Source organism: Tympanuchus pallidicinctus, unplaced genomic scaffold (genome assembly GCF_026119805.1).
Source record: "Tympanuchus pallidicinctus isolate F22 unplaced genomic scaffold, pur_lepc_1.0 scaffold19, whole genome shotgun sequence".
Taxonomy (NCBI): domain Eukaryota; kingdom Metazoa; phylum Chordata; class Aves; order Galliformes; family Phasianidae; genus Tympanuchus; species Tympanuchus pallidicinctus.
In genome coordinates, this window is record NW_026294710.1 from 3,222,863 (window position 1) to 3,250,689 (window position 27,827).

The window sequence follows — 27,827 nt, forward strand, 5'->3', positions numbered from 1 at the left end:
TATCATCATTTAAATCACTGGAGCGAGTTCATAGCATGTGCATTCAGATGTTATGTGGCAAAAAAAGCTCTGTTTTAGGCCTAAAAGGTGAATGGAAATCCCCATCCCTTCATAAAGAGGAATTGCAAATGCTGCAATACACAACACAAAAAGTCATCCGTGATGTCGTCTTGTTTACATATAGTCTTCTATGTCTTCCATTTTTGGTGCATATGCAGCTAATTGAAAAGTAAATAAAAACAAAGTGGCAATTAAAGAAGACCTCAATGTCTTCTCTTTTAAATCCTTTTTCCTGTTCCGTCCCACTTCTGGTTGTGGGATTTTTTTTTTTGAGAGATCCTTTTTTACTTGATCATTATGAATATGGCTTTTTACAGAGATGCAAATACATGAGTCCAAGGAAAAGAAAAAATGTGCTATAGCTATTCAATCTGAAAAAGTCCCAGTTAAAGTGAGTTAATCAGTGAAACAGAATAAGTCTGTTTTATGGAATCTAAAATTACTTATCACTACAAACCTATTTAGAGGAAAATAATCCTAATTCTTTGAATATTTTGGTGACATTTTAAATGTAATTTAATTCAGCTGCTAATGAAGCTCATACCATTCCACAAAATCTAGGGTAAGTATTGCAGTTGAGTACTTTGAAAGCTGCAGTTAAAGATGTTACAGCGTGATGTTGTTTTTCTCCTTTCCCAAGAATTTAAATTGTTTGGTGTAGACAGATAACTAACGTGAAGTTGTGTCTTTCATTCAGCAGAGATTTGCTATACGTTGTTGATAGATTGGAGAGAGGCAGGGAGGAAGGGAACATAAGTCACTGAGCTGAATTCCTGCCTAGATTACAAATGTCAGTTTGTGAGAAGATGATCATCTGGTTAGTAATAAATCCTGATCTATCATCACCTGGCTATTTTTAGTAATTAGATCATGATTACAAAACAGAAATATTTTGATAATTGATAAAGTTACATAAAGACATGAATCCTTTGGCATAAAGCTTCTTAAATTGTCTAAACACTCAGCACAGGGCCTGCAACTATCGGGACACAGAGACACACCACAGTAAATTGTGACCTTCAGTATTTCTTTGGTTTTAATGTTCTGTTTTCCATTCTCTGTAATACAGTTTTCCTGAAAACAAACAAACAAAACCATATTGCCATTAACAAACAGGTTTCCCAAAGTTTCTTTGAAGTTTTATCATCACAAATCATCACAAGCAGTGGCTTTTTTTACTTTGCTGTGTCCCAGCACAAAACCATAGTCTCAGAAAGTGTTCTCTGGTGAGGTGAGGGATAGAATTATTAGCCATTGATGGAGAAGAGGGCATTGCTGTTTGTTAATTGCATAAAAAGCACTAAATCTGTTTCAAGGATCAGGTCAGGATAAGCATATGTGAGTTTATGTTGACAAGGACTACTAATAAATACTAGTAGTTTTGCTATAGTCTTCTGAATACTCATCAAAACAGCTCAAGTTTTTGTATCCATGTGGTGTTACCAGTATACAAGTTGCATAAATGTTGGTAAAATTGACACTTGGTAGAACGAGTTTCTCCAGATGTATTGCGTGTAGTTAAATATGCACATTTAATTGTTTGGGCTCTGTAAGAAATACATCTATAGAAGTTTCTTGAAAATTATTCCTTTGTTGTTCTGCCAAGTCAAACAGGTTGTAAGAAAATCTAGACAAATCACTGTAAAGGTTTTACTTTACAAGAAGAAAAAATTGCTTTGATTTTAATAATAAAGAACATTAGCTCCATGTTTTTTGTTGTTGTTTCTTTGTTTTCTCTAACAATATGGTTGATGAGATATGAACCTAGCAGAGATAACAACTTTTAGTTAAGCTTTATCTACCCTACGTGTTGTCTGGCAATCAGCAAAATCACGGTTTTAGTTAATTTGCAGAGCACTTCTGCAAGGCAGTCTGAAGGGGTCACAGTACCCTTATGGGAGCACTGCAACGTACCCAGGATGTCTAAAGAGCCCAACTCTGAAAAGACGTAGCATTTCTGCCCGGATCTGTGCAGGCAGAGAGTAGGGAGCCTGTAGCCATGCTTCCGGGTAGCCCTGTGTTCTTTCAGCCTCCATTCCTGGACAACAATATTCCCCACACCTCTGGGCCTTTTCTACCTAGTTTTCTGTTGCAGGCTGCTTGTCTTTCATGATAGAGTAGACTGAAGTGCCACCAGTTGTAAACACCCATTCCCTTGACTTTGCAGCAAGAGGCTTGTGACAGCATTCACAGGCAGCCTGGTGGGAAAGGACCGACAACGCAGAAGCTGAGCAATTGCTGTTGAAATGTGCTCCTCGCAGATGGCCAGCAAGGCAGGGTTTGCTTCTGCCGCCTTCTGCTAGAAAGAAGCTGACTCGATGACAGTGTTTGAAAGCAAGAGGTCTTTCCTACTCTCCAGATTTGCTGCTGACACTTGCTGAACTTGGCTGGTTTTCTGACTGCCTGGCAGTGACAACACTTCACTTCTGTGTGACAAGGAGAGAACAGGAAGGTGAGGGGAGATGCAAATTTTTCTGCTTTCTCCATCTGGTATAATTAAGTCCTCAACAGAAGGATAAAGCAGAGGTTATATATTCTTGATTGTGGACAAATCATATAATTACATGCACCTGTTCCCAGCTTTTGGGCACGCTGTGTTATTGCTGCGCTACTGTTGCATCATTTATATCCCTGGAGTCCATGTCAAAATCTTATCATTTTACTCATTTATTTTGTGCATGACTTATGTGTGATACTTCCTGTATTTGTACAGATTCCAGATGCTACAGAACAGAGACAGATACAACTGAACACCTGAGAGTCAACCAGCCATCATTCTATCATACTTTTGGGTAATTAGCATGTGTGTATTAATAGATTTAAATACTCCCTGGAAGCCTTTGTATTAAATTTAACTTGGAACTGTGCAATGGAAAATCCCCAAAATGTCAGTTTATCCATAAGTATTGCTGTGTTAGGCAAAAGAAGGTATATGTACCAGTTGAGGCTTTTGTGAGAGCATGGTTATAGAACGTGCCAGGTACCGTACTTGTCGCGGATGCTGGTGAGTATGGGTGGAAAACATCAGCTTTCACAATTATTTTACAAGGCAGACCATCCTACTTCCACAGCTTCCTGATGGATACCTGCTATCCAGCTTTATTTATTTCAATCTACACAGATCTAAACGGTGTATTTTTGTTCTGTTTTGTTCTGTTGTTTGTTGTCTGAGAAATAACTCATTTTCATTTTCATTCCTTCTCAATTTTACTAAGCAAAATGGACATTTTATTCTGGGATAGTCTAATCCAAAATACTTTATGTTTCAGTTCTTGTAAAAAAAAAAAAAAAATAAAGACAGGCTATGAGGGCTGCCTTTTTTCATTCCAGAAGTCCTTACTTTAGATGCTTCCAGGACTTTGGAAGAGCCAGCTTCCCTTGTTGCTTGTGGCTGCATGGTTGGTTCCAGCACAACCATGATGTGCTGATAAACCTCCGGCTCATGATGGTTCTGCACTGGGTGATCCTGCTGCTGCTGCTGTGGACACATTTTTCTCTCCATTATGTTCTCTCCTCAAGTTCATGTCATCATCCTTCCTATCTGTCAGGTTCTCCTCCCAGTACAGTACATCTCATGGGTTATTTTTGTTGGAAGCTCAGGGAACTGACTGTTTTCCCTGTACTCCTTCTCCTGATTGTGCTCCGCTAGGTTTTGAATTTAATTCCCTCTGCTCCCTCCCATATGCCTTCACTTGCAAGCAGATGACAGTATGGTAAATTTCTGTTATTTTCTAAGCCTCTAGGTCACAGATATTACTCAGGGGCCAGTCAGATTCTCTAAGATCAGGGTCATTTCTAAATAGCATAGTCATTTAACGTTTGCAGAAGAGTTTGTTTTACCAAGGGAAAATAATTCAGGCTGGCAGGTTCAGAAGATCTAATCATAGGTATTTAAAACAGAACATTGCTACAGTTATAAATATGAATAAAATTATCCATGTTCCTATTGGATTTAGGGGGAATCATTGTTTCAGGTTAATAGGCCAAGTACATTTGTTTATCGATGGTCCAAGTTCCTTAGAAGTAGAATTGTCCAGTTGTACTGCATGACCCCTCCAGTTTTGAATAAACAAATAGCAATCAAGGTTTGTGCCGCACTTCTCATCCTGCCAGTCCTGCTGCCAGTTTGGAAATGTCAAGACCTCAGGAGATATCATGAAACAGTCTATATTGAATTTATATATCTTGAACTGCACTTTAAAAATTACAGTGGTACTTTAAAGCAGAACAGTTCATCACCCTCTCTTTTTTCTCTTCAGTGTTGATTACTGCCATCAGCAACACTGTGCCTGCCAGGGAGATAACATTCAAGTTGAAACTGGATTTCTTGTTTGTAGTGGAGAAAAAAAAGCAAACTTCAAATACCAGACTTGCACGCAAAAAGTGCAGGGCACCATGCATGTTGTGCCTTTTAGAAAGTGAAGAAGTGTCTCATGACTTACAAGTATGCTTTGCATCCTTTTGAAAGGTGGAAAAGCTCTTCTAGATGATGATTAAAGAAAATTTTAACTGTAGGAATTTGCTCCAGGATGCAAAGCTTGCCTCATAGTGGGGCAGAGCATAAATCGCTGAATTTTGCCTCTTGGTAAATTGTTGATCATTTGCTGTGCCATACGCTTGGTCATAACGTTATTTCTGCCTGTGCCTCGGGCTCTTTCACAAAGATCACTTCTTTCCTTTTCAGAGCAAACAAAAAAGCATGTTCTTATGCTTTCCGTAATGCTCTCTTGATCAAATATGTCAAATAAAATACATCTCTTACCTTCTTGTGAGCTTATGCTTTATTCTGGTTTTATTATCCAATGCTACATTCTGTCAGTATGTGGAATACCAAAAAATATGCACTCCTTGCCTTGAGAAATGACACTTTAAACATAAGGAATGCTGAAAGAAATCAAAGCAGGGGAAAGATAGAAATGTAGCAAGATGGTTTTGTTTTTCAGACCATTTCATTTGTGATTCTTGTCTTTATGTTCTTTATGGATTGGATTCATCTCAGTGAATCAATTTAAAACACAGGAATACTGCCTGTGAATGGGGCTGCACTTGCCTAGAGGAAAGCAGTAGATACCTCCAGAGGGTGATATATGCTTCTAGGTAAGTATCTAAAAGATGTGGTAGGATGGACCCTGTAGGAGTCCCTGTCTTTCTTCCCTGGCTCCAGGAAGCCCAGGTAACTTGTTTAGAGGAGGTTTATTTTTCTGTTGGCAAGAAAAATCCCAGGCTCAAATTATTTTATTTCATATCCTAACTTCAAAGAAAAGCATAATTATTTATATACATTTTGTGATACTTTTGTCATTTTCATTGAAGAGAAAAAAATCATATACCCATAGAGGTGTTTATTCAACATATTAATGGGAGGGCAGTGTACACTTACACAGACTGGTGCCACATGCTGAAGTGTGACTGGGGCACCAAGGCTGCAGCCTCTGCCCATTCCATTTCCTCACTGGTGGTTGGTGTCTGTGAAATGAAAATATGTCCAAGTGCTTGCAGTTCTTTTCCTTTGTGTGTTAAGGATATTCCTAAGACCTTAGAAATTATAACTTTAAGACTTGTGATGACTTGAAAAATCATGCACCAACGCTGTCTACCCTCCAGCCAGCATGGGACAAGTGAGCATTATAAATCCAGATCCTTTACCATGGGAAAGATTAAAGAAGTGAGATAGAAGTTCCTTAATCCCTGCCTCAAGCATTTTAAAACCTCTTTCTTGTTCAGGGTCCGACATAAATCAAAACACAGGACCAGCAATATTCTGGAAATAAATCTTCCTTCGTATTTACTTCTCACATAACTTCTCTGCAACAAAATCTGAATTCCCTACCAAATGTGCTGATAAAATGTCAACCATTCTATAATTTAGTAGCATCACAATAATAATGCTTTTTTCAGTTATGTGCAATTCTTTCAGAATGCATTTGAGATACTGCTTACAGATAAAAAGTAGAATTATTATCTTAATTTATCACTTAGTCTTTTTTTTTTAATTATCAAAAAATAAATAATAATCATTATAATACGGAGAAATTTAAATAAGTAGTTGGTCAGGTATGAATACAAACAAAATTCAGATTAAATTGGCCTGAAAAAAGTCTCCCACAACTAATTTCCACGTGCACTTGTAGAAGATAATTTCCAAAAATGTAAGTGTATGCATTATTTCTGCTAGAGTGAGTTCTCACAGTAATAGCAGAGGACACAGCACTGAACACTACATTGTGATCATCCATCTGTTTATTGTTTGCTTGTTTGTTTTTCTAAAAGGATAGGAGCTATCAAAAGAAAAGCAGCATTTAGTTTATGACGTATTTTGGACATTTAGAAAACTTCTGTTTGAGGTTGTGATGCTTTACAGCCATGAACTAGGCTTTGCAGGCAGACAGAGAAAGGCTAATAACAAGTAGATCAAAATCAAAAATATGTCTCCAAGGTGATGATATACTGTTCTGAAAATTGAAATCAAAGTGCTACGGGTTTGACAGAGCCACAAATGGCCACTGCTTGAGCACGGGTGGGTGTGCGCCATCTTGGAGCTGCTCCCTCGCAGTGCTTCTCAAGATGGCGGTGTAGGCCCTGCACCACGCTGCAGGTGCTTGCAGGTGAGGGTACAGGCAAAAACATCTGCTGAAAGTCAGCACTGAGGCTGTACTCAAGTTGTCGTGGTGTCTTTAGCTTTTGGTCAGGAAAAAAAAAGGGAAGTAATGTTCATGCATTGACCCAGAGTTTGAGTTAACTTGAAGCTGACTTGTTACATCCACATGGGCTTTAGTCACAGCTTTTGAACAGGCGTATTTGCAGCCACTCCAAAGCCCAAACCCTGCTCTTTTGTCACTTTGCACCCCTGCTGTGAGGAGGACTTGTTTTCATTCTGCACTCAGTTAAACCAGTACCACTGGACTTCTGATGCTAAGTAGTGGTGAAGGCTCCAAGATGTGGCTAACAACCATTAGAGTTGTTTTTTAAGAATCCTTATCTTCTCACTGAAGTTGTAAGAACCTTTTCTGCCTGTCACAATATTCTTTCACTGCACATACTTGCTAATGCCAGAAGCCCCATCAGAGTGACTTCACAAATCACCCCCTTGGCAGGTTGCAGGCCAAGTCTCATTCTCACCTACACCTTGGTGCCTCAGGGGACACGCGATCTTGTTCAGCTGAAGTGCACAGGTATGCCTTTACTTGCTTCTTGCATTCTGTGCAGTTCACTTCCAGCTGAAGCACTCGGCTGCTTGAAATACAGGTAAGACATCTCCAGTATTTAATTTTCCTGCTAAGTGTAAAACTGAAGTGTGTTGGAGTTTTGCTGGTCTTTGTCTGCTAAAGTGAGTTACGTTTAAAGAATATCATTGGTATGGAGTGTGAATGGGACATGTAATTACAAAGATATGTAGATCACTCCTGATTGCTGAAACAGCCTTACAGACATGTCTGTTCTCTCATGTACCGATTGAAGTTGTGTGAACCAAGCCTATGTGGAGCCTGTAAAATCTGAAATACTTGGAATGCCTTTGCTTATTTGAACAGTTGCTCTGTTCTGACACAGTGGGGTATTTTGTCTAAGACAATTTGGGGTGACACATGGGGATGCCAGCAGCCAGAGTGGCATCAGAACATGTTGATTCCATCAGTGCCTACAGATGGAGAAAGAGGTGGGAGACACAAAAGTGAAGTCAGGCTGTGGTTTGGAAGCTCTATATGGTGGAAGGATGCTGGGCCATATTTTCCATCCATTTCTGCCTTTTTTTTTCCAATAGAGTTCTTGTTTTAGCAAATCACACCTTCCTCTGCAAGAATGTTAGTAGGAAGGATGCGAAGTAAAAGCCACAGCAATCCTACCATGGGTTCTGAGGTCTCCTCCAAACAAGTCTTTTGTGCTGATAATAACTTTATCTATTCTTCTTCACTGCATTTAAATATTTGGTTATACTTATTTCTCTAATGAGACCAAAATCTGTATCACTTGACTTTAGGCATTATTCAGTAGCATCTATGTTAGGATTTCTGGCTTTGTTTGAAGTCAATGCAAAGAAACAAGAACTTAGAGAGAAGGAGTTAGATCTCTGCAAATAGCTCTGTTGAATCTAATTAGGATTAAATAGTTTATATTTGAATACCACAGAAGTTTTGATGATAACATTTAATTTCTATTTTAAACTGTATATATATGTTTTACGGTCTTTTGCAAAAGTACATGTGAGGTATCCCTCTGCTTTGATCCCATTCTGAAAAAAAACCGTCACGAGAATTTTCCACCAGCACAAAGTCAAGACCAGTATTTGTTTTTAATCTTCGTGTTTTTACTGTGGTTCCATCCCTTTGCTGAAAGACAGCTCCATGAAAACCCACGCACAAGGCATGCTCTGGGGCAGATGAGCATTGTGTGACACACTGGCTCTTCTCTTCCAGCCAGATCAGCCTGACTCCATGCAGAGACATGAGGCTTGTCTGGCCCTTCTGTTGCACCTCAGTAAGTATATACAGTTATTTGGGCCAATTTTGAAATACTATTGTGTCATTTATATGTTTCTCCAAGACTTCCAGGGTGCTCCATTTGTCTACACAATTAAAATGCATGAGACTTTGAGTCCTTGTTCCTTATGTTCCTGCTTAGGAATTCTGAGTGATGTGCAATCTTTAAATACAAACAGAAAGTGTGTGTGGTGATTAAGCCTGAATCAGCTTCTGAAAGGGGCATCCAGTATCTGCTGATTGCTAATACATGATGAACCTGGATAAATAAATAAGGGCAGATTAACCAAACATATGTGTTGCTTTATATTTAAAAGTCAAGTTTCATTCAGTGCTTGAAGTATAGCCTGAGCTATGAACTCAAATCTGTCCGTTGCAGTACTTTGTAGAAATATTCACAGTAAAAAAAAAAAAAAAAAAAAAAAAAGTAAATTTATTTAGTGCTGTATTTGCATTACTGCTTTTTGTGCTCCTATGGGATCTTCATTATTGATCTTTTTTTTTTTTTTTTTTTTTTAACTGTACTTTTTATAACAAGTTGAGCCAAGTAAAACTGAGTTAGATGAAGCCTCCGAGGTACCCATTCCTGTTAAGGGTTTCAGGATAGAACTTGTTTAAAAGGACAAACCCTGTAAGGGAACTCTTGACATATTGGAAAGAAATAGTTAAAGTAGCTTCAGGCAAAATAAACCAAAAAAATCACACAAATATGTACAGAAGTTCAAATTATTCTGTTCAATTATTAATAACCATTCCATGTTTTGAATTGAAGGTGCTGGGACCAGAGCAGGATGTTCATTGCAAATCATCAGAAAATCATAGGCACCTCTGACTTTATTCCTGGCCTTGGTTTCATCAGTACAACTTTGAGAACTCAGCACAAACCAGCAGAATGAATTAGAATCTGGCTCTGCTCACAGTCAGTTGTAATGCCTGTGATTCTGCTGCAGCAGCGCTGACTCTGGGTATGGGATGGGATGCTTAGTACATTATTGCTGCTAGCAGATTGGCATCTTTGATGGACAGCAAAATGCTGAGAATATGATTTAGCGTACATTTGCAATATGCTAGCTCTGTTTTTTTAATGATTTAGCAGCAGGTGTGTTCATGAGCCAAGCTCTTCCAGATTCTATCAGGTGATATGATTAAGGGCAGGAGAACAGACAGAGGACAATTTACTTTTCTGCTGATGTTAGAACATCACTGATTTTCTGTGGAGAGCATTGCTGAATATGTGAACCAGTTTAATCTTTCGCTGATCTTCTTCTGCACGCAGTGCTGGTGGGACTCCGGCAGGCACAGGATGACTGCAGGGCTGGGTCCTGCCACCCGGCCGTTGGGGACCTCCTCCTGGGTCGCAGCAAGCAACTAGTGGCCTCTTCAACCTGTGGAGTGAACAGCCCCCAGAAGTACTGCATTATAGGCTACCTTGAGGTTGGTTTGCTTTTTATTCGTAATAAACGGAACTCTCCAGGCTAGCAATGTTCTTTTCTGTAAAAGGAAGCTGCCCAGACTGGGAAACTTCTCCTGGTCTTGTCTGAATAATTATCAGATAGCATGAAAGAAGCCTGGTGGAAGGCTGCACCTCGTTGCAGCACATAAGGAGGATTTGGCAAAAACAGCAAACAGTCTTCAGTGATGCACAGCTTCTCCAGAGTGAGAAACATCCATGAGATGCAAATGAGCACAAGGATATCTGAGGGAGCTTTACTTTGCCAGTCTTTCCCCGCTCAGAGATGAAGACCACAGCTGGCGCGTTGTGTGCGCTTAGCAGGATGGGCACAGTCTTTGACATGCCTTTGCTGGGGGACGTGCCATACAGTGCTGAGACTTAAAGCAGCCTGTTAAGAGATTCATGCCACGTCCTCACATGTCACTTGATGTGAAATAAAACCAGTGCTGATGAAAGCAGAAAAGCCACATCTGAGGGAGAAACCACAGTCTTTGGCCATCTAGGTGGATAGGCAGACACGAAATATGGGCAATCAAACAGATCCCTCCTGGGGAAGCACCTGTGGGGAACCTATGTGTCCATCAGGTGTTTGGAACCAGTGGCCAGCAGAAATGGACTTCCTCTGCTTGGCCCTGCTGAGCCAACATATCCTCTCAAGCAGGAATATTTTTACTACGCACCATCTGCAGGGTGAAGAGGAAGTTAATAAAGTATCATTTCATTTATAAGCAATCAAAAATATTTAGTTTATTACCTTCTGGCAAAATGCTGTGAAATATTTACAAAGTAAAGCTCTGCCATACTGAGATGACACTGAACACTGCTCCCAGTTACTCACTGCAACTGCATTTTTCTGCAAAATGTAAACAGTTCTTTCCACTTCTGAAAGCTCTTTTGAGCTTCTCTTCACCTTTTGCAGTTTTTCCCCAGGTTGTTTGAACAAAGGAATTCTGGGCACTCTGTGGCTCTGCTCTGAGCCTTGGCTCAGCTTGGTAGCCCAGCACAAAGAGTCATCTCACTTCTGGCTGGAGGACTTCCTTCTTTTTCTTTTTAAGATGAGATCAAAGAGTGATAAAAAAAATTGATCTTTTCACTTGCCTGTACTTATCCTTTGAATTATGTAAATACAGACTCATGAAAAAGAACAGCTGTTCCTGCAATAATCCCTGTGATTTACTGCTGCCTCAACATATCTTGACCCCCAGTGACTGCCTTCTGAAGGCGATGCAAGTTACGAGCCCTGCTGCTTCCCAAAGCTGAATTATGCTTTAGCAGTGTGACTTGTTGTACCAGCTCTCCTTCTATGTATCTGCTACCTGAAGTATGTTACAGAATTCCACTGAAATCAGTACTTCCCACCAGTACTCCTGGAGGCAAGCCAGGAAACTTTGCATTCTTCCTCCCCACATTCCCCTTCTGATGACCTGTGTCATGACAAGGGAACCGTGGCAGGAACAAACCTGGTGTATGAAAGTTTGCCAGTCAATGTGGCAAACTGCCAGAAGCCCAGACTTGGTTGGAATGTTTTAATAAAAATTCAGATTGAAAAAATCAGAGTTCAACTTCTGTGCATTTGAAAAGAAGCACTTTTGAGAACTGTGCCTTATTTAGAATAATACCTCTACTTGTTTCTAAGCGTAGGTTAAATGGGTTTTAGCCCTGTAATTGGGCTTACTACTTACATGTGTTTGGAAAGGAAAAGTACTTCATGCTGCGGAGTGTGCTTCAAGGGCAGATGGGATCTGGCAGATGTGCCTATAAGGACATGCATGTGCTTGTCATTTGGGGCACAAAGAGATTTTCATGGTGCAACCTTAAACATAAATGGAACGAATGTCACATAGTGTGTCTGTATACACCAGAGCATGGGTGTACACAGTACCAAATGCTGAGATAACTGGAATGCTCCTTATTGAAGCTTTGTGAAGTGAGATGAGTGGTTTTTGTGCTTCTGCCTTGTCTTACAAGTTGTAACTTCATCATTTATAGAATCATAGAACCACAAGGTTGGAAACGACCTGTAAGACCATCTAGTCCAACCGTCTTCTCATCACCACTGCTACCACAAGCACTAAACCACATCTCGCAGCTCCTCATCCAGGCACCTCTTGAACACTGCCAGGGACGGCAGTGAGAGGCCAAACCCCTCCTCACCACAGCCTCCCTTCAGGAAGTTGTAGAGTGCAATGAGGTCTCCCCTGAGAACTCCTCTTCTCCAGACTGAACAATCCCAGCTCCCCCAGCCGCTCCTCATAAGACTTGTGCTACAGACCCCTCACCAGTTTCGTTGCCCTTCTCTGGACACATCCAGGGCCTCAATGTCTTTCCTGTAGTGAGGGGCCCAAAACTGAACACAGTACTAGAGGTACTGAGTACAGTGCTGAGTACAGGGGGATGATCACCTCCCTGCTCCTGCTGGCCACGCTATTTCTAATGCAGGCCAGGATGCCGTTGGCCCTCTTGGCCACCTGGGCACACTGTTGGCTCATGTTCAGCCGAGCATCAACCAACACCCCCAGGTCCCTTTCCTGTTCACAATCATCCAGCCACTCATCCCCAAGCCTATAACACTGTATGGGGTTGTTGTGGCCAAATCACAAACAATCCTCTCCCCTGCTCCAGTTCTGCTCACAGAACTGCCTTCTGTTTTCAGCCAACCCGTCAGCTTTGGACAAAGTGCTGGACTGGTACCTCCTGATTCCCCACTTTGGGTGCTGCTGACATCCCAGTTCCCCACTCCGCCCACAGAAGGCACTGGTTGTGTTGATGGTATCAACCCAGATCTTTCACATTTTGTCTGGACCCAGCCTTCTCTTCCACCTGTACAACAGCATCTATCTGCTGCTCCTGGCCAATGTGCAAAAGAGAGAGAAAAATACAGACAAATGATGTAGGGAATGTTCCCCTTGAAGGCCCCCTTAGGCCTTAAGGAGACAGTCTTCCCCTGCAATGCCTCTGCTGCTTGACTCCAGGCCGGAGACTGCACACACACAAATACACATCTACCAAATCTTTCGAGAAGAGACCAAACTCATCTTTTATTCTGCTCTTTTTGTTTTCTAGGCTGACCAGAAGTGCTTTGTCTGTGATTCTAGGTATCCATATAATCCCTATACACAACGCAACAGCCACATGATTGAAAATGTTATCACAACTTTTGAGCCAGATAGGAAAAAAAAGTGGTGGCAGTCAGAAAACGGTAAGTTTCCTTGACAGAATGTTGCTGCTTGTGGTTAGATTTACTTCTGTAATTATTCACTACTTGGCCTTCATAATGAATGAACAAAGCCTCACATACTCCTTGAGTTAGCAATACTACAGGACTTTAACCTATTCCTCTGTAAAAATATTGGACTTTAGAAATTCTGTTTTTCTACAGAAATATTTTAAGCACAGTGTCTTCCAAGAGCTGAGTGGAAGACCTGCAGCACTGTTTTGTGATATGCAGTAGGTGTACATTATTCTAGGGTACCTGCTTTTCACAGAGATGTAGTTTGTTGCACAAGGTATGTTTGCCTCCGGATGTGTAAGGACAGAGTAGTACCCAACTAGAAATTCCTAAGCCCTAATGTTTCCTGGCATATAGCAAGGCACTGTCACCAGTTTGGGGCAACCAGGCTCCCTAAGGCATCCTGGGAGACCAAGTCAGCTCCCTCTGGGACTTAGGGAGCCTGATTGCTTTGGCTGGAAAAGGCATCTGTGAATTCCCCAAGGAAGACTGCCTTAGCAGCCCCTACAGTGTGTGATTTGTGCTCTTTGCTTCATTTTCATTCTTTTTCAGGCGTTGACCATGTCAGTATTAGACTGGACCTAGAAACTTTATTCCAGTTCAGCCATCTCATCCTGACCTTTAAGGTATTATATGCACATCTTTTTTGTAATTTTATACACTAATTCTTTAACCACAGGAATAAATTGCTTAGGGAAGAAGTGAAAGCACCATCCTCAGAGGATTGTAAGAACTGGTTAGATAAACACCTGTCAAGGATGGTTAAGTTGTAGATGATCCTGCCTTAGGGAAAGTAGTAGGCTGAGTAGCTTCTCATTCATGTACATTCCTGTCCTATTTTCTATAAATCTGATAATTAAATCTGAAAAATAAACTACGAAATTAAGTCCAAATACTTTTGACATTTCTATGGGAGATGGTTCTTTCAAGTTTAATTCTGTCTTCTTGAGCATACCCATTGTGATCCACTTAGATGACTACAATTTTTTTATTTTTTTATTTTTATTTTTTAACAAAATTCCTGTATTGTTATAGTGGATTTCCTTACTTAAAAATAATCTACTTATAAAATAATCTCCTGCGCAGCCTGATCTGGTAGGTGGTAATTCTGCCTACAGCAAGGGGTTGGAACTAGATCAGGTCCCCTCCAAGCTAAGCCATTCTATGATGCTATGATTCCATATGGAAGATTGCCCTTCTCTTCTCCTGAGGGGGTTGAGATGAGGCAAATGGCTTCTTCAGTCTCATGCAAATAGTACAGTGTGTCTGCAGGCTCTCAAACATAGAAATATAGTTGGCAGCTGTTGGCATCCCCAAACAGGACTGTCAACACAATTATCCCCAAGATATCTAATCAGTGCCTCACAGAATCACAGAATGGCCAGGGTTGGAAGGGATCTCAAGGATCATGAATCTCCAACCCCCCTGCCACATGCAGGGCCACCAACCTCCCCATTTAATACTAGACCAGGCTGCCCAGGGCCCCATCCAACCTGGCCTTGAACATTTCCAGGGACGGAGCATCCACAACCTCTCTGGGCAGTCTGTTCCAGCCCCTCACCACTCTCCCTGTAAAGAATTTTCCCCTGACATCCTACCTAAATCTCCCCTCCCTCATTAAGGAGTTCCTGAAATAATGTTTCTTGCAGACATTTCGGCCCGCAGCAATGCTGGTTGAGCGCTCCATCGACTTTGGTCAGACCTGGAAAGCGTTTAGATATTTTGCACAGGACTGTGCAGCTTCTTTTCCCAACATCTCTTCTGGTCCATCAAAGGGTGTGGGAGACGTCATTTGTGATTCAAGATATTCAGACATTGAGCCCTCCACTGAAGGCGAGGTACTGCCAAGAGTCAGTGACTGAGATCATGCATGGCTAGCATTCAGGAGCTGAGGGTCTTGCTTTTACGTCCGTCATATTTACTTACAGAGATCCTGAGTTATGAAGTGCTGTTGACTTTTCAGGCATAAGAGGGAAAATCACAGCATTTTACCCTCAGTTCCATATCCAAATGAACTCATAAAACAACAGGCAAAAAGCCTTCTAGTGCTCTTTCCTGTTTTCCCATGAAAACATGTTCACATGAAAGCCATTCCTTATAACAGCTCTTGATTCCCTGTCAACCTCTGCCACTGAAGGGCTTTTTGCCAGCCAAAGCCAGGCTGAAAAGGGGAAAGAACTTGCTGAACTGGGGCCAAGACTTTGGTTTTAATTTGATGGGATCAGTAAAGTGACATCAATAACTAATAGATCTCAGGTAGTAGAATTTATATGCAAAAAGAATATCTTCCATGACTTACAGAGCTGTTTTAATCTAACTTGCAGGTTGTCTTAAAAGCTTTGGATCCAAGCTTTGAAATAGAAAACCCATATGTGCCATATATCCAAGGTAAGAACAATGCAAGTTTTCACCAGTGATACTTAGCGGATGTTGCTTACTTTGCACACTGAGAGGAGCAAAAGTTCAACTGGTGTTAATAATGATGTTCAAAAATATGTACCAAAGGATCATAGGAAGACATCTGTACTAATAAATTTTAAAAGAGCCAATCCTGTCCCCTAGCCTTACAGACAAATGACCCAGCTCTGTACAGCCCATCCATGTAGCTAAACTATTTTTCCTTCTAGGACCAGATGGCCTAATCCTCCCTGCCACTTGGGTGTCTCTCATGGGCTCATGAGGCACTGGCTGAGGAAGCATTGCTTAGCCAGACCAGGTGTCATGGTTTTGTGATTTTTGGCTTTCGGTATTCCACATAACATCATGTGGGGCACTGGGGCTTTAACTGTCAATGCTCAAGTCCTGGGTACCTGCCCTGAAGAGAAGAAGAACTACATTCCCCAGGGAACCTTGCGATCCGTTGACCGTTGACACCAGGGCTGTACCAGGAAGCTGTCTGCCAGGAGCAAGTCATTTGTCCAGGCCCATATCAGACCATTTTAACAATTTCTTCAGTGTGGGGGATTTACTGAATGTTTCATGCAATCTGTAAATTTGACCCTCTTCATTTTCAAGTCATCTTGGGCTCCTGATTTCTTTTCTTTCTTTCCAGAGCTCATTACAATGACAAACCTAAGGATCAATTTTACCAAACTCCATACCCTCGGGGATGCTCTCCTTGGAAGAAGGCAAGGTGATCCCCTTGAGAAGTACTACTATGCTGTCTACGAGATGGTTGTGCGGGGCAACTGCTTTTGCAATGGCCATGCCAGCCACTGTGACCCCATACAGAATCTGCGGGGTGACGTCTTTCATCAGCCTGGCATGGTGCGTCATTAATGCTATTAAGTCCTTGCCTGGTGTTTTGTTGGAAGGAAGGAATGGAGGAAAGGAGAGAGGAAGGGATGGAAAGATAGAGGGAGGGAGAGGAAGGAAGGTCTCTGATGACATTTGGATTAACCATTTGCAACCCCAGTGTTTTGATACAAGTTCTTCCTTCAAACTCTGGGCCAGATTTCTCAGCAGCTTTATCTTTGTTGGCTTCAGTGTGGTATTTCACAAGCAACTGGGACGTGACATGTTGATAGCAGCAGCAAAATACCAGAGCTGTAATGGTGCAAATATAATGCAGTAAGCAGCCTGTGCTGTGTGCAGACTTGACTGGCTGCTTGTTGGGTGAATTCCATGCTCCATCTGGGCTCAGGGGCTCTGCAGCAGGGACAAAGACATTGGCAAAAAGAACGGCCAATAATGCAAGGCTAACCCATGAAAAATTGATTATTAAAAAAATTCAGAGAGATTATTTCAAATTCTTTACTTGTGGGATAAAGAGATCAGATTTTTTTCTTTGGGAAATACGTTTCTCAGAATTGACACATGTAGGGAGAGAGAGCTAGAAATAAAAAATGTTGAAGTCTCCACTGGTGTCTCTAGAAGTACTTTTTTTTCCTAAATGTTGCCCAGCAGCTTTGAAACTATTGGGTTAAAGTTTGTAGGCATTCTCCAAACTTTTCCTCAAATAAATGAGCATTTTGTCAGCTGAGGGAGCCAAAGAGCTTTGAATTTCGCCAATCTTGCTGGTGTACCTCAAGCAGATTACTATTGACTATATTTGCAGATAAGACATTTTATAATAGCAAAAGCAACTCAGTAGGGGTTATAGCTCTTCTTATGAATACAGATGTAGTACCTGAAAGGATATAACTTGATTTAGGAGTCCTAATGAAATCTAGTGGCTGTTCTGTAGCATTGAGACTTACAGTAGTAGTGGAAGAAAAAATCACTTTAAATCTTAATGGAGGCAATGAAACCATCAGGAACAGATTACACCAGCAGACATACAGAAAACATTATTTTGATCCACATCTGTTTCAGTTGGGAGATGAAAGGATGCCTTTATGTTTTCCTTCCATAAAACTGAAAAGAATCTCCTCTCCTCTCCTCTCCTCTCCTCTCCTCTCCTCTCCTCTCCTCTCCTCTCCTCTCCTCACCATATCTCATCCGTCTCACTACCTTGCAGGTGCATGGGCGATGTATCTGCCGCCACAACACAGAAGGCTTGTCCTGTGAAAGATGTAAAGATTTCTACAACGACGCTCCCTGGAGGCCAGCTGAAGGGGCACAAGACAATGCTTGCAAACGTAACTCATTGTTGTTGTTTTTTTTTTTATGGCTCCAAAACTCAAACATATTTTTTTCCTTTGTGATTACTGGGGGGTGGGTGCAGCACAGTCACAGCACAGTGCACTATCGGATGGTTTCTGGGATGGAACATTTTCCATGCCTCATCTAGAAAAAACAGATGGATTTATGTGTCTATCGGTGCTGTTGCCCTAGGTGAACTTTCACATTCTTATTTTTAATAAAGAGAAAAGGAAAAATAAAGGAAAAGCTGCTGATGCCAGAGGAACATTTATTGCTTAACTTAGGGTCTTTCTTGCAAATGAAACAAGCATATAGACAAGGCTGAATTATTTATTTCCACAATGGTGAATAATGTAGGACATAAAAGAATAATAGATGAAGATCTGTATCGGGTATTTAGTTAAATCTTTCTTCTGTGGAGGGGTGTTCTCCACTCTGTAACAGGCAGACACACCTGTGTGGGTTTTTCTCAAAGTGTAGGTAAGGTCCAGTTCTGGTGCCTGTAGGGCATTTTATGGGGGGATGCTGCTGCTCCCTGTGTGGGGGAAATGGCAGGCTGAGGGCTTGTCTCCTTGAGGCATGATTGGAAGCACACACAGTTTCTCACAAGGTCTGGCAGCTGCTATGCCAACCTGAAACATTGCCACTTGTGTAGTGCCAGCCCTGCACAAGGTGCCTGGAGCCTGCTGCCATGGTCCTCCTGACTTGGTTTTTACTTTAAGACATGAATAGATGCCCAAGACAAGGCTTTGAAATGACTCAGAACTGCCTCCTATGCAGACTGCTCACTTCTGAAGGTGAGAGATTTAGCATTCTTCACCTTTGGTCTCTCTCCCCCTTGTCTCCAACATTTTTCTGCTGTCTTGTGTTTAAGGTTTGGTTGTGTTTTTTTGTTTTTTTGTTTTTTTTTCAGTTAGTCTCCAGTCTTAGCATCATTACATTCCTGCTTCGCTGCATGTGTAAATCCAATAAATATTGTTGATGGCAGCAAAACCAGAATTTGCAATATGAGCACCATTGTTTGCAGAATCTGTATGCTGCAATTTGCCCTGAGTGGTAAAGTGCAAGGACTGGAAGGCTGTAATCTTGCTGGAACATTGAAATCATATGCGTAGCAAGTAAACCTGTTGTAAAGGTAGACACAGTGGTGGCAAGACACACTAGGAACTCTGGTGTTAATTATCCTCTTTTTGTTTCTGGCTGCAGGCTGTAACTGCAATGGCCACTCTGGCAGGTGCCACTTCGACATGGCCGTGTACCAGGCCAGTGGTGGGGTCAGCGGTGGGGTCTGCGAGGACTGCCAGCACAATACCACGGGGCAACACTGTGATCAGTGCAAGCTCTTCTTTTACCAGGATCCACACAAAGCCATCTCAGACCCTCATGCCTGCCTCCGTAAGATTCCCTATTTTAGCATTTATTTGCTCTGAGCCCTATTGCATCCTCATACTTGTATGTGGCTGTAGAAGTGTTTCTGAACCTACAACTTCCGAACTACCTTACAAAATATCTGCACAACACTGTCCTTGAAATAGCATTGTACAGGGAGCCGCATATTCCAGCTCACTGCTAAACTCAGCTTTCAGTCCAGCAGGGATGTCATCACAGAATCACAGAATCAAAGAATAACTTCCCTTGGATTGGAAGGGACCCCAAGAATCACCAAGTTTCAACCCCCCTGCCACAGGCAGGGCCAATCTCATTTTTTCTGAACAGGGTCAGTAGAAAACGGACCAGCAGAATCACTGTTGCTTTTGTGATAGTCATGAATTACAGGAGTGAAATGGTGGGAGGAAGAATATGTTTTCTAGATATTTGTCATATATTTAAAAATAAGCTTTCAGGCATGCAAGCTTGTCTTTTGAAAAGTTAGTTCAGTATTATCACAGGATAGGAAAGATGCTTTGAGCACAATTTGTCATAATTGATTGGCATGGAAAGTTCTTAAGGAGCCAAGGGGAGATTACCCAGGGAAGTGATGGTAGATGTTAGCAGTGCGGTGAGAAACAGCCTGAACAGAAAGTGAGATATATCATGAAGGCAGTGGCCCCTGCTGATCCCATCCTTTCTAGCAAATTACTCAGCCATGGCCAGCTCAGGCCGTCCCTAGGGAGTGGGGTCCCTGGTGGTGCTCCTCTGTACACTGCAGCTTTCACAAAAGGATCCCCAGAAGCATAGAGCCTTGGTTCTCCCAGGTGGAGAGCATCAGGAGTGGATGAGCAACACCCATTTCTACCTAAGGAGAAGGGTAAATTTCTACTGAAGACTGTAACTCTCCTCCAGAGAAAAAGTTGATCTTGAAAACCCTTCTGAAATATTTCTTAATACTGACTGTACTTTGAAAATGCAGCCGCCAGCACAGCAGATGTGGATGGACATCTCCAGTCTTCACAACAACGCTGAACTGTAACAGCTGCAGTTGTACAATTTCATGCCTATATCTAAATATGCTTTCCTATGTCTCTTTGTCTCTGCCTGCAGCCTGCAGCTGTGACCCAGAGGGCACACTGCACCACGGTGCGTGTGAGAGCCGCACAGACCCTGTGCTGAGAACGGTGGCAGGCCGGTGCCCGTGCAAGGAGAACACGGAGGGTGTCCGCTGTGACAAGTGCAAGGCCAACCATTTTGGGCTGAGAGGCAGCGACCCACAGGGTTGCCAGCGTATGTAAACTACCACTTTTGCTCTTCACAAAGCATTTTTAAGAGATGGGAGTACTTAAATGCACAGATGCACACAGTAACTCACGGATACTCTCTGTATTACAAAGCACCCAATTGGCTGCTATGATCTCATGTCTAGGGCATGTTCTTGGTCTTCAGAAAACACTTTTGACTCTTCCTGGGAAGCCATAGTCAGAACTGTTTTTTCAAATGCATTTAGAAGGTGTTCACTGGGACACAAATGTATTGCTTTTGAAGAAATAGGAGATGGAAATATCACCCCAGTCTGCACACTCCACTCACGTTTTTGTTTTTGCACTGATGTAGGATGCATGTGGGCCAGAAACAAACCTTCTGAAGTCTGAAGGCATCTTCTGACTGAGGTGCCTGTTACACATTTTGCCTCCTCTGCCTGGTGCTTAAATTCCCTAGAGAGTATTTTGGGGCTCTTCTTGCTGCTAAACACTTTGTAGATTAAAGGAGCTGCTGCCTGGCTGTGAGAGCTTCCAGCCAGCCACTCCTCAGAGTGAGGCTTGCTGATAGACACATCCCATCCCTGCTACTGTCACCAAGGCCAACTGAGGCAACCACACATTTCTCTCCCCACAGCCTGCAACTGTGATGCTGCCGGCACTTTGCCTTTCTCCGTCTGTGACCCTGCCACTGGGGAGTGCCTCTGCCAGCGGTTCACCATGGGCCGGCGCTGTGAGAAGTGTGTTGTACGTGTCTGGACAGTTTTGTTTTTCTTTTGTGCTGGCTCTCTGCATCTGTTTTAGAAGTCTCCTCTCCCATCTCCTGCCTTCCTGTGGGCTCTGGCATGGCATTTCATCAAAGGAAAAAATGGCATCGGTTCTGTGTACAGGACGTTATTTCTTGTGTGATGAGGCTATTTAGAGAATATGAGGACCATCTGGTTTTTACCAAGGAAGTGTCTCCACCCTGGCATGGGACAGCTCCAGGGTTTGTCTCTGAGTCTGGGCTTCCATTGGGCTCACTTTGTGTTCATGGGCTAGGATTGTGCTCACCAATGAGGAATGCAGTGAAGAGCTGAAAACGGCCTTTGTTCAGAGACTGAAGATGTCCTCAGATTAAGTCACAATCTCTCCTTAGCAGTCTCTGGATGATGAAGAAATATGAATGGAAAAAGCATCCTCTGTGCCTTAGGCTATGAAATACTGCCACCCTGTCCTGGTTATCTGTGGATTTAGCTGCTCTCAGAATATTTGCAATCAGTATTTGCATAAAAAACAGGAGCTCATAGCCTTTTTCCCTTCGTCATGAAGGGAACAATCATTGCTAAAAAGGTAATCAATTAGATTTAGTCAAAATACAAAGTAATTTTACAGCTATACTCTTCCATTTTGCATGGATACATTCACAGACATTCAGTCCTTTTTTACTGCTTGTGAAATTAGTGCAATCTATTTGCACCAGAAGCAACACTCATAGAAAAGGAAATGCAATGTTATCTTTGCTATTTCCAGAGCAACTCATTTACAAAGATGGAAAATACCTGGTTCTTCTGACAGTGTCTGAGCACCCATGCATTTTGAGCAGCATATGAGCATATGAGTAGCAATCTCACACAGCCAAGCACAGGCAGGCATCCCAGGAGTAGACTACAGCATCAATCATAGAATAGAATCATAGAATCAGTCAGGTTGGAAAAGACCTTACTTGCTATTAAGAAAAATCTTTCACTTTCTTTTTACCCCAGGAGGGATACTGGGGTCTTGGCAAGAGCGTGTATGGCTGTTCTCCATGTGACTGTGACATTGGTGGATCCCAGGATAACTTGTAAGTTAATGTTCTTCAAGTTTTGTCTCATTTTTAATTTTCACAAACTCTAGCATTAGATTTTCTAGCTAAGTTAATAGGGTCTCAGTACTCAGGAAAATAGACTGTAGATGTAGTTTCATCATGCATGAAGAGTATAAAGTCATGTTGGGATCTGGGAGATCTAGCTGTGATTTTAAGGGGGATTTATCTTCTACCTTCAAAGCCAGTTTTAGATCAGCTGGAGTTAAGATTAGTTTAATACAAAATACAAGCTGCATAGTTTGAGAGAACCACTGGCCCTAATATCAGTAGAAATTAGAAGGTACAAGTGATACTTTTAATTTAGCCTCCTTTCCACACTTCAAAAGGTAGAAATATCTTTTTTTAAAAATATTTTTTTTCTTTTTTTTTCTTAAGCATTGACTCATATTCAAAACATATTAATCAAGAGGCCAGTTTTGTTTCACATGGGCTTCCCCGGGACTCTGTTGGGCCGAAATCTTACCTGTTAGATACATCCAGTGCTGCAGAACAAATCCTCAGCTTCCTTGGCTTGTATTTGTCAGCAAGAAATCAAACCTAGTCATCATCTGATGTGTGAAATAAGAGCATAAATATATGAAAACTACCATATCACTCAGATCAAAGATGCTAGTGACCTCATGTCCTGTTTCTAAAAGTATATGGGATAGATGCTTAGTGAATATGGTAATAGATATCAAAATGGGTACAAGAAACAGATAGAGAAATAGATGGCAACAAATGATCAGAAAAGAAAAGCATCTGTGCTTCTGGTGGAACGGGTGGAAAAAGACATGACGTCACATCTCCTAAGTGATGAAACAGAACTAAATAAATGCAGCATTGCACAGAGGAAACAGGGATAGAGAGAATGGTGGAAAGAAGTTTAATAGTGGGGACAGTCCCACAGTGGAAGAAACAAAGGTGAAACAAGGGTGGAGCTGAGCTGCTCTCATGCTGAGAGAACTCAGAAATGCTGCACTCATGTCCTCCCCATACCAACTCCTGCCCTAGGTGCTCACCAGAGGACGGTCAGTGCAAGTGCCTTCCCAACATCGTGGGCCGTCAGTGCAATGAGCCAGCCCCAGGCTACTTCTTTTTGCCCCTGGATTATTATATTTATGAAGCTGAGCATGCAACGCCCCTTTCTGGTTCTGCACCCTTGGTATGTAGTTGGCTGTTAAGGCATCATATGGAAAACAGACCCATATGATGGTTGATACAAAGCAAGTTTCTTGATCATTCTCGATTCTTCTTTGCCTCCCATGTCTTCGGTAACTGTGGCTATTACTACATGCTGTGGTGACCTGCAAAGCTATCCTTGCTGCTCCTCAGGTGTGGGCTGGCCTAGCATAAATTAGTGAAATTAATTTATATATTTGAATTAGAGTGTGAGAGTTGCCAACAGCTCGGGGAGAAGCTATCACAAACTTTGATTCTTCTGGAAAGTTCAAACAAAGGAAAAACTAAATTGTTCTCTGCTCCATTTGATTCATTCCTGCTGCCTTACATAAAGAAACTGATTGTAGCTTGATTTCCTTTAGAATTTGGCATCCATCCATAATGTTTTTAGAACATTTATTTATTCCTCAAAATTGGGGTAGATTTTCCCCCATGCACAGTACACGTCTCATCCTGCTGGAATGTGTCCCTTCCGCTGCCTGCATTTTACTAAAATTTCTTCTCCAATGTTTTGTCCAGAAGCTATGGAGAAGTAATAATTTTAAAAAAAAGTTTATTTGCAGGTCACATCCACAAATATTTAGCTATAATCAACGACAGTACGCATCCTACTGTCCAGTAATTAAATGGAAAACAGATGTCTGGGACACAGTTTATGAGAAGAACTGTAACCTAATAGTAAGTGAAGGAAAAGGGTTTCCAGCAGTCGCTGGGCCATGTTACAGGGTTTCATGCAGCAGAGAATAGAGCTTGTTTTAAGAATAGGGATTTCCTGTTAGCTGCTTACCAAGCCCTTCAAAATTGCTGAGACAATGCTGCATCCTGTCTCATTGCTTCTACTTCATAGGTCAAACCAACCACTCTCCCAAGGTGTGATATCTACTTCCAGAAGCAAGGATATGAGTTCATGATTGAAAATGGAAAGATTGTGCTAAACAGGAGCAAAAAACGAAGTGTAAGAAAAGCTGCACTAGTGCAGGTAAATTAGTGCTTTGTTATTCATACCAAATGCTAACTTCAGTCTTGCAGCAGAGGGAAAGGATATGCCTGTGCATGTGGACTTGACAGTCCTATACATTACAACCCAGATGCAAGTGATATCAATTCTTTTGTCAGAGTGTTGAGCTGGATATTTTATAATTCACACAGATAAGCTTGTTTTGCTATGTCCAGTCCTACTGTAGGCTCTGACTGAGTCAATTGTTTAGGAAGAAAGATCCCCAAGGAAGTTAAAATCCTTTTTTTTTTGTTTGGTTTGCTTGCAGGACATCCACAACATTTAAGCATACCTAAATGTGTACCTACTGTCTTTAAATATTCTTTTGTTGCAAGTCAGCTTAGTCGTTGTACGTATTGATATTTATTTATTCAGCTTTTAATGGAAAGTCTAGCCATGTACAAAATTAAGTTGAATCTGTTAAAGGTTTGCAATGTGAATGCCTAGGAGTATCAAATATACAGAGATGGATGGATTAACCTAATCCTTCTTCTTGTGGTTTTCCTCTGTCTGTGAAGCTAAATTTCCCACATTTGGGAGAGTTCTTAGCATGCAGATCAAGAGCGTGTCCAGAAACTGCTGACTGCTGTCTGAGATAAGTAATTAGGACAGCAAAAATAGTTCCTTTCTTTTTTCCAAATTTGCCTGTTTGTAACTTGACTGTGACACTGACAATGTCTACATGTCTTTGCAGGGCACAGCTGAGCAAGGACAGGACCCGGCCCTGGAAGTGGTTTTCAGGCAGCCCAGCGCTGGCCGAGCTGTCACCTGGACAGGCCCTGGCTTTGCCCGTGTCCCCAGTGGAGCTGGGCTGAGATTTGCCATTGACAACATTCCACTGGCTATGGACTTCTCTGTCACAATCCGTTATGAGCCAGAGGTATTGGTGATGGCTTGCATGTCTTGTGATGCTGCAGACAATTGCATGGTCTATTTTGCCAATTGTGGAAGGTGGCAAGTCCTTCTACTCTTTAAAACTCCTTTCATTTAAAGTGAAAATTATTTGCTTTTTAATCTTTATCAATAGATAAACATGCAATCCACTGATTCCTTTAACCCTCTCCTCATATTTAGAAAAACGCAAGTGTTTTCTTAGTATTAGCCAGGGTGTCATTGTCTGGAGCTCCTCATTTGTTACCTCTGCTTGGACTGCACTTCTCTTCACATATCAGACACCAGCAAAATGCATCTGCTTCAGATGGGAATCTTGTATTTTTAGCTGAGATTTTCTGGGGAGAACAATGGAAACACAGGCAAGAGAGGAGTGTGCTGATCTGTACATACACAGCAGATGTTTATCCAGACCCTTTGCAGTCATCCACCTTCCCAGTTGCTCCAGCTGGACTCTAAAATGTGTGAAAACCTTAGAATGTTAGCCAAAATCTTATTTTGTGCCTGGACAAGATTTCTCAGTGAGAAAGACATGTCTAGGGAGATCCATTAATCCAAATCTGGTTAAATCCAAGTCTGCATCTGTGTGTTCAAAGATGCATGTAAGTGTTTTTTTCCTACAAGTATTTATGCATGCCTTCTTCCTTCTCTTCCCAGCTCCCTGGGACAATCCCCTCTCTCAAGATACTACTTCTGTCTACTGTATTCTATTCTTTCCTGTCATTCTGAGGCAAACAAAACTCCCATTAACTAAAAGCACAAGAATAATTTTGCAGTGGGCTGGTTTGATGTTGTTTTTTCCTTCTCAGGACTGGATGGAACAGCTGAATTTTAAAGACTTGCGTTGCAAAGTCATTTATGTTTGTTGTTCCTTATTAGATGTGAGAGAAGGCATGTGGTGACGGATATCTCTGGGACAATGCTGCGTTGAGAAAGGAAGCAGCTCAATGGCTTTAACAGAGCTGTTTCCATCTGCACCGGCTGAAGTCCCATTTCCATTACTGCTGCACAAATACACTGCATTTTTCTCAAATAACATTATTTTTAATACTAAAAGACAAAGGGAAAATCTGTTTTGTCACTGCTATGTGCAATCAGATCATCTGGCTTTCAGAAACCATAACAAGGAGAAAGTGAGTTTTTCAGGTACAATCATAGAATCATAGAATCATAAAGGTTGGAAAAGACCTCTAAGGTCATGTAGTCCAACCATCAGCCCATCCCTCCCAAACCCACTAACTACATCCCTCAGTTCTGCATTCACCCTTTTCCCAAACACCTCCAGGACAATGACTCCACCCTGGGCAGCCTGTGCCACTGCCTCACCACTTGCTGAGAAGTAATGCTTCCCAATAAAATTATGAAATGATCATAACTTGTGTCTTTTGTTCATAGACCTTAGAAGACTGGTTAGCAAGTGTTGCTGTCAAGCCCACTGGTGTTTCATCAAGTCAACACTGCAAAGCCAACGGCTTTTCACAGGAACCTCACGTGTTTGCCCTCCCAGCTACAAAGAGGTCTGTCTATTTCTGTCTGTCTCTGTAGATTTTCTGTGCAAATCTATCACTGAAGCATTGCAGTGCAATAAATCTGTGGGAAAGTGGGGTTATTGCAAACACATGTCTGGCATTTCCTGCCGCTGCCGCACGATAACACCCTGCAGCCTGGAGGAGTGCAGGAAGAAGCAGATGACCCCATCCCAGCCTGGCAGTGTTTTGCCATAGCCAGGAGAGCAGCCGTAGGCTCTGCTGGGACTGATTTATTTAGTGGATGTCCAGCTAAAGCTATTTCAGTATAGGAAGGGAATACTGACCTTAAGACACCATCCTAGCCTATTTTCAAAACCAGTTTTTCAGTTTGTGCCTATGTAAATAGTAGAGAGTAGGTGGGAGGGCAGGGAGAGCTAGCAGCACCCCACAGATTGCCTTGTCCTGCTCTATGCTGGCTGTGATAGTGCTGTGTCTCTGCTAACCAGGATTGCCCTGCTGCAGACCCCAGTCTGCCTGGAGCCAGGAACCCAGTACTCTGTGGATGCATATTTTTCTCAGCCTTCTGCCTCTGACCCAAAGGCTAAACCGTTCATCTTGATTGACTCTGTGAGTAATGCTGTCTCAACTCCCAAGAGGTTGCATTTATACTTCTTAGTTTATAATTTATACTTTGAAATGTTTTTTGTTTCATTGCTTTTGTTTCACAGAATCACACAATGGCCAGGGTTGGAAGGGACCTCAAGGATCATGAATCTCCAACCCCCCTGCCACATGCAGGGCCGCCAACCTCCCCATTCAACGCTAAACCAGGCTGCCCAGAGCCCCATCCAACCTGGCCTTGAACATCTCCAGGGACGGGGCATCCACAACCTCCCTGGGCAGCCTGTTCCAGCACCTCGCTACTCTCTCTGTAAAGAATTTCCCCCTAACATCCAACCTAAATCTCCCCTCACTCAGCTTAAAGCCATTCCCCTCATCCTGCAGTTGTCAACCCTTTCAAAGAGTT

At 42.0% G+C, this 27,827-nt stretch overlaps 1 protein-coding gene across 1 annotated transcript in view; it reads left to right on the forward strand.

Annotated features, from left to right (window-relative positions):
- The window catches only part of LAMB4 (laminin subunit beta 4), a 53,205-nt gene that overhangs the window by 1,081 nt on the left and 24,297 nt on the right, over nt 1–27,827 (forward strand). The window contains exons 2-16 of the mRNA XM_052680788.1: nt 9,811–9,968; nt 13,051–13,186; nt 13,769–13,842; nt 14,866–15,054; nt 15,541–15,604; nt 16,269–16,483; nt 17,676–17,796; nt 19,007–19,195; nt 20,282–20,461; nt 21,071–21,180; nt 22,179–22,258; nt 23,276–23,426; nt 25,135–25,320; nt 26,727–26,848; nt 27,307–27,427. Coding sequence (XP_052536748.1) covers nt 9,811–9,968; nt 13,051–13,186; nt 13,769–13,842; nt 14,866–15,054; nt 15,541–15,604; nt 16,269–16,483; nt 17,676–17,796; nt 19,007–19,195; nt 20,282–20,461; nt 21,071–21,180; nt 22,179–22,258; nt 23,276–23,426; nt 25,135–25,320; nt 26,727–26,848; nt 27,307–27,427 — 2,096 coding nt within the window. The remainder of the gene's footprint in view (nt 1–9,810; nt 9,969–13,050; nt 13,187–13,768; nt 13,843–14,865; nt 15,055–15,540; nt 15,605–16,268; nt 16,484–17,675; nt 17,797–19,006; nt 19,196–20,281; nt 20,462–21,070; nt 21,181–22,178; nt 22,259–23,275; nt 23,427–25,134; nt 25,321–26,726; nt 26,849–27,306; nt 27,428–27,827) is intronic.